This window comes from Elephas maximus, chromosome 21 (genome assembly GCF_024166365.1).
Source record: "Elephas maximus indicus isolate mEleMax1 chromosome 21, mEleMax1 primary haplotype, whole genome shotgun sequence".
Lineage (NCBI taxonomy): Eukaryota > Metazoa > Chordata > Mammalia > Proboscidea > Elephantidae > Elephas > Elephas maximus.
In genome coordinates, this window is record NC_064839.1 from 56,440,297 (window position 1) to 56,453,605 (window position 13,309).

At 53.4% G+C, this 13,309-nt stretch overlaps 1 protein-coding gene across 22 annotated transcripts in view; it reads left to right on the top strand.

The window, feature by feature from the left end:
* Positions 1-13,309, top strand: part of LOC126064689 (uncharacterized) — a 302,693-nt gene that overhangs the window by 86,412 nt on the left and 202,972 nt on the right. Inside the window, exon 1 of one of the 22 annotated variants that reach the window (XM_049863888.1) lies at positions 7,238-7,527. The exons of the other annotated variants lie outside the window; for them this stretch is intronic. Within the exon in view, the coding sequence (XP_049719845.1) occupies positions 7,510-7,527 (18 nt within the window). The 5' untranslated portion in view covers positions 7,238-7,509. Of the gene's footprint in view, positions 1-7,237; positions 7,528-13,309 lie in introns of those variants that run through there. 22 annotated transcript variants of the gene reach the window in all.

Consider the following 13,309-nt stretch of genomic DNA (forward strand, 5'->3'; position numbering starts at 1 on the left):
CTAGGCTGACATGCTCCTCCAGTGAACTTCTGTGCAGGTACAGTGTCCTTTCCTCTGTCAGCCTCCTGAGGCTCCCGGGCAGATCTGGAACTGACTCCCCGACTGACCTTCTCCAAGACTGGACTCCCTGACGTTGGGGTGGGGGCTCAGCTGTAGTCATGCCCACTTGGGGACAATGGGAATAGTGCTTCCTCAGGAGCAGAGAGAATGGTTGCTAGCAAAGAGTACTTCCTCCCCGTGCTGGTGCCTGACTCCGTGTGCCATAGTGTTCTCTGGGTAGGGACTGTCTGCCCACAGAGCTTGACCACCGTGAGGCATCTGGTGCTATCTCAGGTCTTGAGTGGTTACCTGTGGCCAGACATATTCTGGGATCCAGGGAGCTGGGGTCCCAGTACAGGCTGGGCTTGGAAGCCACCAGCTAAGGGGCAGATGGATGCTGTCCCTGGTTCTGGTGCTGACCCTGGCCATGGGAAGCTGGGAGCTGAGGGGTGGATTTTTTCTGCTGAGTCTGTCACTGTGGTAGTTATCTTTACACAATGGGAGGGTCCTTGAGAAAAAGTTCTGGGCTCCTGGGCCCTTGCCCTGCTCCTAGCTCTTTAGAGAGCTCACCTGACCCAGACAACCAGTGCCCCAGACCCAGATGACTGCTCAGTGGTCTTCTCTACACACAGGGCAGGCAGGCAGTCTGGCCCAGTCCCTGTGGTCCTGGCCACTGGGAAGGGGTTTGAGGTTACACTGTACTCTGCAATGTATGGACAAACCCAGCCCCCGAGGGGCTGTTGTCATGGGTGCAGGTGCATAGTGGGGTGCCCACACTTCCTTCCCTGAGGTGGGGTCTGTACAGGAGGGCTGCCCAAGGGTGCCAGTTTAATGTGGGCTGTTCTCATGCAGGGTGGACCAGCTGACCAGTGACCAGGGACAGACTTAGGAGGGGAGACACCCATTACTGGAAGTTCTTTGTTTTTGAAGTGTGAGCATGATCCACGGTTCGCTCCTAGGGGAGGTCAAATGAAAGGCATGGTTCGTAGAAGCCTGGGCTGTTCCAGGGGCTCTGCATGACTTTTCTGCACAAAAGGGGGTAATGCCAGACCCTGGCTGCTTGGACCTGGTTGGCCAGCATCCTGCCAGCACAGCCACCTCTCCTGGGCAGCCCCCTGGTTAAGGCCGTGGATGCACCCCCTTGTGGGCGTGGGTGGTTGGCTAGAGGCTACTTGGAGTCCACGTGTCTGCTAGACACCCCAACCCTCAGTTGCACCTACAGCGGCCCACCCAGGCTTTCCACAAGGACAAAGAATTCTAAAACGAAACCACTCGGCCCCACCTACCCTCCTCATAGATAAAACCAAAAAAAAAAAAAACCCAAATCCCCTGCCGTTGAGTTGATTCTGACTCACAGGGACCCTACATGACAGAGCAGAACTGCCCCACAGAGTTTCCAAGGAGTGCCTGGTGGATTTGAACTGCTGACCTCTTGGTTAGCCGCTGTAGCACTTAAACACTATGCCACCAGGGTTTCTGAAACCCTCATAGGTAGCAACATTCAATTCTCAACCAGTCTGTTTTCTGGCTGGGTATGGGGTGCAGCTTGGTGTGGGGTGCAGGGATGTATGACCAAGAGACCCAGTGAAGGCAGGGCTGGGACGGTGCCAGGACACCAGGTACAGCCCAACCTTGCTGCTGCCTCTGTCCAAAATGGGGGGGCATCACAAAGTAGTGTGTCTGAGATGCCAAGCTGTGGCACTGATTTGTTGACCAACCCGGAAGGAGGAGGTGTGATTTTTTGGATTGTCCACTCTAAGCCAGCAGACAATGGCCTTGCGGGGGTGGTGGTCAGGAGGAGCGGACCCACTATGAGCGAGATTAGGCTGAGTTCGGAGTTAGTTTTGGTCCGTGTGTTTCATGACTAGTATGGATTTCCCTGGTGAGGTCTCTGTGGTGATGCTCCAGGGGCTTGGTTGTCCAGGGAGCCATGTCACCATGGTGGTGCTATACCTGCTGGCTTGGGTCACGGGCCACACGGCTGTAGTACCCGCAGAATCCATGGTGGTGTGTCCCTGTTTGTTTTAATTACCTAGTGCTGCTATAGCAGAAATATCACAAGTGGTGACTTTCACAGAAAGGTATTTTCTCACCCTTTAGGAGGCTAGAAGTCCGACTTCAGAGCGCTGACGCTAGAGGAAGGCTTTCTCTCTCTCTGTCCTTGCCTCTTTTCAAGTTCTATTCCTAGAAGAAGTTCACGTGGCTTCTATCATGTACTCGTTTGCTTGCTTAATCTGCTCTTTTTTTTTATCACAAAAGAAATTGATTCAAGACACACCTTATATTTGTAGTGCCTAAACAATGAAGAAAACTATTCCCAGGTGGAATTCTAGCCACAGGTATAGGAGTTAGGATTTATAACACATTGTTTTGAGGGACAGAATTTGATCCATAACACATTTCAAAATCGTGGGTGAGGCTGCAGTGCCTGGTGGGAGGGTCTGGGGTATAGGGATGGGCTTTTGCAAGGCATTGTGAGGCTGGGGCCTTAACAGCCAGGACCATCACAGTAATACCACAGTGGTGCAGGCCTGTCCCTGATCCCCCTCTGGCAGGATGGTGGGCAGACAACCCCAGAGGTAGAGACCTGATGAGCTTGGGGCTGTGCCCTGTGCCTGAGAGTCTGCTTGCTGAAACACCTGAGGTGGGGGTGGGGCTCCCGGGGTGGCATGGCTATGTCAGCCTGTCATGGGACTCCCCCTGAGCTGGTAGGTGTCTGTCCATCTTGGAAATCAGCCCCTCCACTACTGCAGCAGCACCCAGGGCGGGTGAGTCCCATCACCACTGTGCATGGGTTACTTGGGTGTCCTTTTATATCCTAGGGGCTAGCAGCACCTAACCCAGGAAGGTGGGAGGAGGGAGCAGAGGTCAAGGTGGAAGGTCTGGGCTTCTCCAGCCCAGGGCAGGGGGATGCCTAGGGCAGTGACTCTGCAGTTTACTCCCTACTCTGTGAGAGCACAGGATGTGCCTTAAGGGTAGAGACCTGGGTCCTAGGAGCTCCTCCCAGCAGTGGCTGTGGGTCAGCAGCTACCCCAGGCCCTGTCCCCTACTTCCTCCCAGGGTGGCCTGGACCTCAATGCCCTGAGTGCGCTGCCTGCCTCCTCCTCTGATTTGTGCCTTCAGCCTCTGCTCAGAAGACTCTTTGTTCTTTTGCTGGCTTCTCCCTCAGGGAGTCAAGGGTGGATGGTGCTCAGAGACCTGAGCTCCACAGAGGGGCAGGTGTGAGGGACAGAAGTTGCAGTTTAAGACCTGGAGCAGTTCCAGCATGCCAATGGGTGAGTTAAAAACAAAACAAAATAAAAAACAACAAAAGAACTTTTATTCACTCAGTATAAGTCCCATTATAAGTGCATTCTCTGCACCTGGTGAAAATTTAAAATATAACGAAGAGTGGAAATGGACAAAGCATATCCCACTTCCTTGTGCCTCCATGCCTCACAGGCAGAGGCCTACAGTACAACCCTCTTGGTATTCTCTGTGCACACCAGAAAGAACAAAATACCCTGGTGAATACATGCCTCAGTTTCATCTCACTTATGCAGGGCTGGTGTTATGGATTGAACTGTGTCCCCAGAAAATATGTGTCAACTTAGGCCATGGTCCCCAGTCTTGTTTGAGTGCCCAGGATTGATTTTGTCATTTGATAGGATTGTTCTTTGAGTTGTAAATCCTACCTCTGTGATGTTAATGTGGCAGGATTAGAGGCAGATATGTTAATGGACAGTACTCAATGTACAAGATTACCTTGTACCATGAGTCAATCTCTTCTGAGATATAAAAGAGGAGCAGAGAAACAGGGGGACCTCATGCCACAGAAAAGTGGTGCCAGAAGTGTGGATTGGAAATTTGCTCTTTATTCTGTGAGAGTGCAGGGTGTGCCTTAGGGGCAGTGACCTGGGTCCCAGGAGCTCCTCCCAGCTGTGGCTGTGTGTTAACAGCCACCAGGCGCTGTGGTCTATGTCCTCCCAGGCTAGCTTGCATGCCAATACCCTGAGAGGGACACCTGGCTCCACCTCTGACTTGTGCCTTGCTGTTGCTGCTCAGGGGGCCCTTTTCTCTTTTGCTGGACTCTCCCTCATGGAGTCAGGGTTGGATGGTGCCCAGAGACCCTAGGCTCCACAGAGGGGCAGGTGGGAGGGACAGAGGTCACAGCTCAGGACCTGGGCCACTTCTAGCACTGTCTAGGGATAAGTTTTCAAAAAATAAACTTGTATTCCTTCACTACAAATCCCATTATAAATACAGTATCTGCACCTGGTGAAAATTTCAAAATATACAGAGAGTGTAAATGCACTGGGCATGTCCCCTCTCCCTCTCCCCCCATGCCTACCAGGCTGGGCTCTTCCTCGTGATCACAGGCACTAGCCCACCTTTCTACTCTCTTGTTGTTCTCTGTGCACACGTGAGGAAAGATCACAACGCCCTGGTTTATACCTGTTTCGGTTCCGACTCCCTCTTGCAGAGCTGGTGTTATGGATTGAATTGTGTCTAGCAAAAATGTGTGTCAACTTGGCTAGGCCACAGTTCCCAGTATTGTGTGATTGCCCACCATTCTGTCATTTGATGTAATATTCTTACTTATTGTGAATCCTACCACTACAATGTAAATGAGGCTGAATTTAAAGCATTATGTTAATGAGGCAGGACTCAATCTACCAGATTAAGTTGTATCTTGAGTCAATCTCTTCTGAGACATAGAAGAGAGAAGCAAGCAGAGAGACAGCGGAGCCTCATGCCACCAAGAATGTAGTGCCAGAAGCAGAGTGCGTCCTTTGGACCTGGGGTTCCTGTGTTGAGAAGCTCCTAGACAGAGGAAAATCGATGACAGGACCTTCCTCCAGTGCCCAAAGAGAGAGAAAGCCTTCCACTGAAGCTGGCGCCCTCAATTCAGACTTCTAGCCTACTAGACTGTGAGAGAATAAGCTTCTGTTTGTTAAGGCCACCCACCTGTGATATTTCTGTTACAGCAGCACTAGATGACTAAGACAGCAGGCCTCCAACTGCCCCAGGAGCTGGGCCTCCTTTTCTGTTGTCATCAGTAGGACATCCTTGTCCCATTGTCTCCAAACTCTTACTTCTCTGGGTAGGTGGCAGGTCAGATGCGATGTGCCCTGTGGGAGTTGATGGGCACCACCAGGCTGCACCCCAGGGTGCTGCAATGGGCAAGGCTTTTGGGCAGGTGCTGTGTCACTGTGGTAATACCAGGAACTACCACTTTGATATTGTCATGGTGACTCGTGTCCCTACACAATCCTCCTGCCTGGGACAGCCCTGTCCACCCTCTGCAGTGGGGATTCCAAAAGTTCCAGAGGTTTGGGTTTGGAATTCAGGTGAGGTGGGATGACTGTGACCAGCCCTCTGGGGGCCGAGAGATGGCTGTCTCCAGGGCTGCTGCGAGCAGGCTGGGTGAGTGCCGTGGGTTCCACTGTTGCCAAGGAGGAGCCTTATGGGGAGCAAACCCCTGCTGGGATCCTGAGTAAGTGTGGTAGTTTGTCTGTGCAGACTTTGGCCCCTCCTGCTCCAGGAGGACTTTGGGGTCTCAAGTTGTTTCCATCTGTTACTCTGTGTCCTTCTTGGCTAAGTGGACTGTGAGCCTTTAGGGCATTGCATCCTTCCTGTGGTTGGTTGTTTTGAAAGATGCAGCTTTGGGATCAAACCTAGGATGTCACTAATGCCCTGGGTTCCCAGGGCTTGGGGATGGGGCAGTAGTCTCTGCAGAACCCTCTGTCTTTCAAGGAACTGTTATGATTCATCTAAGTTATCAAATATGTGAGCATAGAGTTGTTCATAATATCCCCTTATTATCCTTGTGACCTCCGTGGGATTAGTAGTGATGAGTGCTTTTTCGTTTTTGGTATTAGTAATTTATGTCTTCTGTCCTCTTTTCGTGCCTAGCCTGGCTAGCGATTTACCAAATTTACTGATCTCTTCAAAGTACTTGCTTTTGGTTTCACTGAATTCTATTAAATGTCTGTTTTCAATTTCATTGCCTTCTGCTCCACTTTTGTCTTCTTTTCGCTTATGGCAGAATTAATTTGGTTTTCATTTTCTGGTTTTGTAAAATGGCAGCTTAGACTTGATTAAACATGTTTCTTCTTTCCTAAAAACTTGACTAAATATCTTTTTTCTTTCCTAACCTATGGATTCAATGGTATAAATTTCTCTCTAAGCACTCCTTTGCTGCATCCCACATATTTTAATAAATTGTCTTTCATGTCCATTTTGTTCAGAGTATCTTTAGATTTGTCTTCCGACTTCTTTTCTGACCCGAGTGTTACTGAGAAGTGTGTTGTTTAATATCCAAATATTTTGATATTTCTCAACTCTCTTTGTATTATTGATTTCTAGTTTAATTCTATTGTAGTCTACAACATACTTTTAATGATTTTTATTCTCTGAAATGTGTTAAGGTATGTTTTATGTCCTGGTAATCCACTCCGAAGACTCCCTGAGCTTCCTTCCTGGTCTCACATTGCATGCATGCAGATGTTTGCACAGCTGTGAGGGTCATCTGTACTTGGCTGTAAACCCCAGGGTTCAGGATGCATTCGTCTTGGTCTCTCAGGGCTTGACATGTACTACGGGTGCTAGAATATTTACTGAATGAATGAAGTCTTGTAGATTTGGGAATGAATGAAGAAATATATTGTTGACTGCGGGGTGGGGGACAAGTTGTAGAGAAATGTGCAGTCTGGTCCTATCTTTATGCTAAAAGCAGCATTTGAAAATCTCCATGTACTGTGTGTAAGTGGAGGGGAAAGAGCAGAAGCCACTGAAAGTTGAGGTTTGTGGCTAAGAGGCATGACAGGAGGGCCTGGAGGTCTGGGGAGCAACAGGGCCAGAAGGAGGGGAAGGAAGGGAAAATTAACGCCTTAAAGCTGACTTCTAAGGCCTTACTGGCCTAGAGCTTATCACCTTCCTGTGTGTGGGGGGGTGCGGAGCATGGGGCCAGGTTGTGGGACTGCCTCTCTGCCCAAGGGGGCACCACAGGTCTGGCTGAGCCCAGGGCCCCAAGGAGGGCTAGTTGGGGCTAGGTGGCTGGAGGCCTGCATAACACTGCAGTCGCCAAGGCCAGGGCTGACCTGGAGCCCAGGTTGTCAGGCCCACAGGCCCCCATCCCTTTTGAACGGACCTGGCCCATCTGGACTCAGGAAAGGCAGCTGGTGAGTGATGCCCTCGGCAGCCTTCTGGAGTGGGGCAATGGCTCCTGCTGTAGAAGACAGGCTCTGGGCCACGATGATGAAATGGGAGAAACAGGTTGGTGAGCACACATGGAGGTAGCATGAGGAGTGGGCAGAGCCCTGTCCCAACTAGCCAGATGACCTCCTGCTGTACCACTGTGGGCCTAATGTACCAAAGCATGCCTGGGTCCTGACTGCTGTGGCATCCTCAAAGGCAGGAGAGGCACCTACTAAGGACCATGGAGGGGTCCATGCTGGATTTCGGGCTCCACAGAGACCTGCTTCCAGGATGATCTCCCCACTGGAGGTGAGGGCAGTGGGTTTGTCTAGTCTGCAGGTAGGCTGAAGGACAAATAGGTGGGACTCTTTCCTGGGGTAGGAGGAGCGACCACCTACTGGGGCTCCACAGGTAGTCCCCCAACTGATCCTTCCTGGCACAGGTCCCACTTCTGGGCTCTGACTGGGCATGGGCTATGTTCTGTTGAAGTCCACCTATCAGCTGAACTTTACCTTCACTGGGCTGGCCCTGTCCGGCTTCCTTAAAGGGGTCTATGACCCTGGTTGAGCTCCAGGCCCACCATCCACGACCCAGGACTTCCTCCCTGCTCATGCTTCTTAGTCCTCACCATGAAGCAAAGCTCCTTTCAGGGTCCCAGTTGTTAGTTGGGGGTTAGTGTCAGAGCTTGACAAGTCTCAACCTCCAGCATTGGCCTCTCTTTCTGTCCCTCCTCTGGCTGCTGGGGTCCAGTTTTTGACTCCGTCTTTTGCACAGTGGTAGCTCTCTCTATACACACCTTGACACAGGGCAGCACCAAATCCCTGTGTACCTTCTGCTGCCTACAGTGAGGAGTGGCAGGTAAGGCCAAATGGGGAGTGATCTTGACCTGCTCTGTGGCCTTGGCTCTGAGCCTCTCTAGTCCTGGATGCCCCTGGGTGAATTGTACGTGCGACTGGAGTCACTGTGTCCTCAGTCATAAGCACTGTGTGATGGACCTGCACAAATTGTTCTGGGTCTGGCCAGGGCTGCCCTCTGGGCAAACATTGGTCTTTTCTGGCCTTGACAGGGAGGGGTGGGTGTCCCTCAGCCCTGGGCTTTTTCTCCAGAATTTCAAGCCTCCAAAGTCAATGCACATGTCACGATCTGCCCCTGACTACGGGGTGGGAGTGGGGAGAAGGGAGCTTCAATGGAGTGGCTAATTAGTCAGAGCACTGTGATAGGAGCCTAGCTATATATGGCCTGGTGTCTCTCTGCACTGTCACTGTGTATTTGGGGCCTCTGCAGTGCTGTCTCAAAGGTGGCTGCCATCTCAGGTCCTGGCTGTGTTGGCTACCACATGAGGGGGCTCCCCAAAAGTCTTTTGGCTCTGGTCTGAGGCAGTATGGTGGTAAACTGACTGTGAGAGTGTCTGTACAGAATGTGCCCTTCCCGAGTGAGGACCTGGGGTCGTTGGGTGCATGATAATCCCAGGGAAAGAGACAAGTGGGGAAGCTGGAATGAGCTGGGAATAGCAAAGAAGCATTTTCAGCTGAGGCCCCCTCCGAACTTTTAGGGCTTCTGCCCTCCATTGGCATCACTATCTACTGCTGCCCTGGCCAGGAGCTGAGTGGAGGAGTTAGGACCTGGAGACAGGTCCCAGCCTTAGGGGATCGAAGGGGGGCAGAGTTGGGTTTTTCCCCTTGTCTGCCCCTGCAGGAGTCTTGGCTGGAATTTGCTGAGAAGTCAGCCACAGTGGTAGTAAGCACCATAGTAGTAGTAGCATGGCATTAGAGCATTGTGCCAAATGTTAGGCAACCATTGCCTTGTGCCCTCACCAGCCCTGCTTTCCTGGTGCTTTCCACGTGAGGGAAGGAGGAGAAGACAGCAGAGGGGAGAAAAGGACCGTTGAGGGCTGGGGTGCCCTGGGGCCAGTGAAGGGGTGTTTGGGGGCACTCTGGTAAGAGTCACTTGTGTTTGAAAGGGGGCAACCCAGAGCCCTGCGTCTCCAAGAGCCCTCTCTGCCCAGACAATCCACACTGCCCCTTCTAGAGTGGTTGCCCTGGTGTGGAGCAGGCTTCCACAGGCCTCCACCCTGCCCTTCTGTGGCCTCTGAACTGGGTTGTGGGCAGTGGGCTATGGGGGGGTGGTGTTGTTCAGGACAGAACAGAGTCTGGGGGACTGACAACTCTGAGCTCTCACTGTGGGACCTCAGAGCCCTTGGGAGGCTGAGCAGGTGGGGGTCCAGTGGTTCGTGGTGAGTCCTGGTGGTTGGGGTAGGGGGTGTCTGAGGCCCACTTAGCAACACCTTATCCCCTCCCTCCCCCCAATCCCACCACACTGCTCAGGAGCTCGCCCTGGCCACCATGAGGAAGTGGGCAGCCTCACAGCCTCAGAGGCCCTGGGTCTGCTCCTGCCCTTGCTCTGGGGCAAGAGCACCAGTGACATCAGGCTAGGAGCCAGTGGGGTCCAGGAGAAGAGTGGCCTGATACTGCCCAGCTGAGGGAAGCAGTGTGTGATTTCTCTGATGTGTTAGGGGTGGCACTGGGGAAGCAGGATGGTCAATCTGGGTGTCGGGGCATAGCTCAGCTCAGCTGGAGGTGGGTGGCCAGAGCCTTGTCCAACATGGGTGCCCTCTAGGTGGGCAGTGAGTGAGGGTCTTTGCTGTTGACAGGCATGTGGCTATGCCTCCCGACCCTTGTTATGGAAAGGGGATCATGCTTCCAACTACTGGGACCTTTAGGAGGACAGCCTGATGTGACCAGGCCTAACTACAAACACAGCCGGCAAGAGTCGGGTGATTTGCAGCAGGGTTATGCCACTGTGGTAACCACTACTACTCCAAGACCCACAGTGCCAGGGCCCAGACAATACTGCCTGCCCCTGCAGGGGCTGGAGGGCCCCGGAGGGCCTCAGAGGCTGGGCCAGGTGCCCCAGGGCATCTGAGCTTCCAGTGTGTGGGGGAAGGATATCCCCAGGGAACGGGGGTAGGGACTTGATGGAGGCCCCCTGGGAAACTGTGGGAGCACACTGTTCAGGCTCATAGCTCAGAGTCCATGGTCTCCAGGAATTGTCACCGTGGCCTTGAGCAGCAACTGGGGCTCTCAGCTCCCTCCCTAGCAGTCTGGGTGAACCTGCCCCCAACCCTTCACTGCTCATTACTCAGTGTCCCTACGGTAAGGGGTGATGATGGAGGCCTTAAGGATCAGGCTGGCAGAGGTTGAGGGGTTAATTTTGTACACACCTGACACCAGCCCAGGCCTTCCTCTGCCTTTGTCTAGTCCCAGGCAAGGCACTGCTCTGTGCCTTTGACAGTCTTTGGGCCCATGAGGTCGTCACTGGGGTTCCCTCCACAAGCACAAGTATCCCCTCCCTCCAGGTGGCCAGACTCACAGAGGGCCACTCTCCAGCTCTACTTCCCCCACCCTCACCCCAGGGTCTGGGAGGCATTGGGACTTGTGTGGAGCAGGTGGTTGGTGCTATGGGTGGTGCTACTGTGTTACCCTAGTCATAGTCATCTACTGCAGCTCGACGCCCTGTGACCAGAACTGGGGCTTGAGCCGGGCAGGGTGGCTGCAGTGAGGGTCCAGGGGGCCTCCCTGTATAGCTGCAAGGCTAGCTGGTGGGCTGGGGGAGGAGGTGCTCAGGCTGTCAGGGCTGCTAGGCATCTCAGAGTGAGGCTGAGATCGAGGGTTCATGGGGGGACAGGAGAACGACCACACCATGAATGGTGGTCTGGCTGCACTGGCTGAACTCAGGATGCTGTGGGGCCATCTTTGGAGTCACAGGAAGGTTGGTAGGAATTCTGTCTGACCTGTACTGCCTGCGGGGGCCTGTGGTGGACTGGGATGGATGGCAGGGAGAAGGAAAGAGGGTTGGATGACACAAAGCAGGACTCTGGTACTGGGCTCGGAAGAGGAGGGAAGTCCTGCAGGGCATGGATTGGGCCTGTGTTAGAGGAATGGCATCAGGACCCAAGTGGCTCAGGTCCCATCTGACTCAACTTGGTTCCTGGCCTAGATGACTGAGGAGGGATTCCTGTGGGGCCAGCTCCTGGAGAGGCTGCTCTGGGACCGCCTTCCCTGGAGGCTGACAGATTTCTAGCACAGTGTCCCAGAGGATGACCTCATCAAGAGGATGCTTTGCGGAGAACGCTACACTATGCTCTTGTGGGGAGAAGGTCTTAATGACCTCGAGGTGGATGGGGTCCATGACAGGCTAGAGATCAGTTGTTGCCCGAAGGAGTGGCACTTCACATGCTGCCTCAGTGAACTTCTGTGCAGTGAATACTGGGCCAGCTATACCATCCTTTTCTTTTCCATTCCCTGGAGGCTCCTAGGCAGAGCTGGAACTGACTCCCCATACCTTCTTGGGGTCCTCCACATAGGGGTGGGGGCTTGGCTGCAGCCATGCCCATTGGGGGCCAGTGTGAACAGTGCTCCCTCAAGGGTGTAGGGAGGGTTGCTAGCAATCCTGCTGTCTCCCTCTGTTGGCACCTTGCTCTGTGGGCCATGGAGGTCTCTGCGTGCTGGGTGTCTGCCTAAGGGGAGCTTGAGCAGAGGTGAAGCGCCGAATGGTCTCTTCTGTCTTGCCTGACTTCCTGTGGCCAGACACATGCTGGTATCCAGGATGGCTGTGATCCAAGTGGAACCTGAAAAGCTCCCAGCTAAGGGTAGGATGGATGCTATCCTTGAGTCTTGTGCTCACCCTGGCCATGCTGCCCTGGGAGGTGAGAGGCAGGTTTTTGCTACAGGTACTTATAGTTACAGAATGGGAGGGTTCTAGACAAAAAGCCCTCTGTTCCTGGGCCCCTGTACTGCTCCAGGCTCCTTGGATGGCTCACCTGGCCCAGGTGACCAGGGCCCCAGGCCATAGATCTCTGCTTGGTGGTCTTCTCTGCACATGGGGCAGGCTGGCAGGCTGGCCCAGTCCCTGTACTCCTGGCCCCTGGGAATGTGTCTGAAGTGATGCTATGTTCTCCAAGTATGAAGGAGCCCAGCCCCCAGGAGCTGTGGTCATAGGGTGAAGGTTCATAGGGGGTTGCCCACACTTCTTCCCTGGTATGGGGTCTGTGCAGGAGGGCTGCCTGGGAGTGTCTGTTTTCTGTGGGCTGTTGTCATACAGGATGGACCATCTGACCAGTGGTCCAAGAGAGACTGAGGAGGAGAGAAGCCATTACTAGAAGGTTGTTTGTTTCTGAAGTATGAGCATGGTACTTGGTTGGGTCCTAGGGAAGGTCAAGTGAGCGGCTCAGCTCACAGAAGGCCAGGCTGATCCAGGAGCCCTGCATGACATCCCCAGGAAAAAGGCTGTGCCAGCCCTTGGCTGTTTGGACCTGGTTGTCCACTGTCCTGCCAGCACTGTCGTTTTTCCTGGGCACTCCACTGGTTAGGGCCTCAGAGCTGCCCCTTCTTGGGCCAGATCGGGTGGGCAGGGTCTACTTAGTGGCCACAGCCCTGCTAGACACCCCAGCCCTCAATGGTGCCTACCTGGGGCCTCTCTTTGAATCACCCATCCCAGCCTTTCCACTGAGAGAAAGAATTCTAAAGGGAAACCACTCAGCCCAACCCACCTTCCTCATAGGCTGCAAGATTCAGTTCTCATCCCAGCCTGCTACTTGTCTGGGCATGGGGTGTTGGAAATTATGGGTTGCAGGTTGTCAGGTGGAGCAATGTGATGTGGAGTGCAGAGAAGTATGCCCAAAAGGCCCATTGACTGCAAGTCTGGGGCAGTGCCAGAGAAGCAGAGGTAGGCCAATTTCCTGTTGCCCCTTTTCAAAATGGGGTGGCATTGTAGAGTGGTGTGTCTGAGGTGCATAGATGTGGCCCTGAGATGTGGACCAAGCCTGAGGGAGGAGGGAGGTCTTTTGTGGGCTGTCTAGTGGAAGCCAACAGACAATCGCTTTGGGTGGGAGTTCAGCAGGAGTGTCCCCGTGATGAGCGAGATTAGGCTGAGTCGGGGATTGGCTTTGGTCCATCTGCTTTGTGATCCTTATGGATTTCCATGGCAGGGTCTATTTCATGATTCCTCTGGGGCTTGCTGGTCTGGGTAGCCATGTCACCACCATGGTGCTATACCTGCTGGTTTGGGTCATGGGCCAAATGGCTGCGGTACC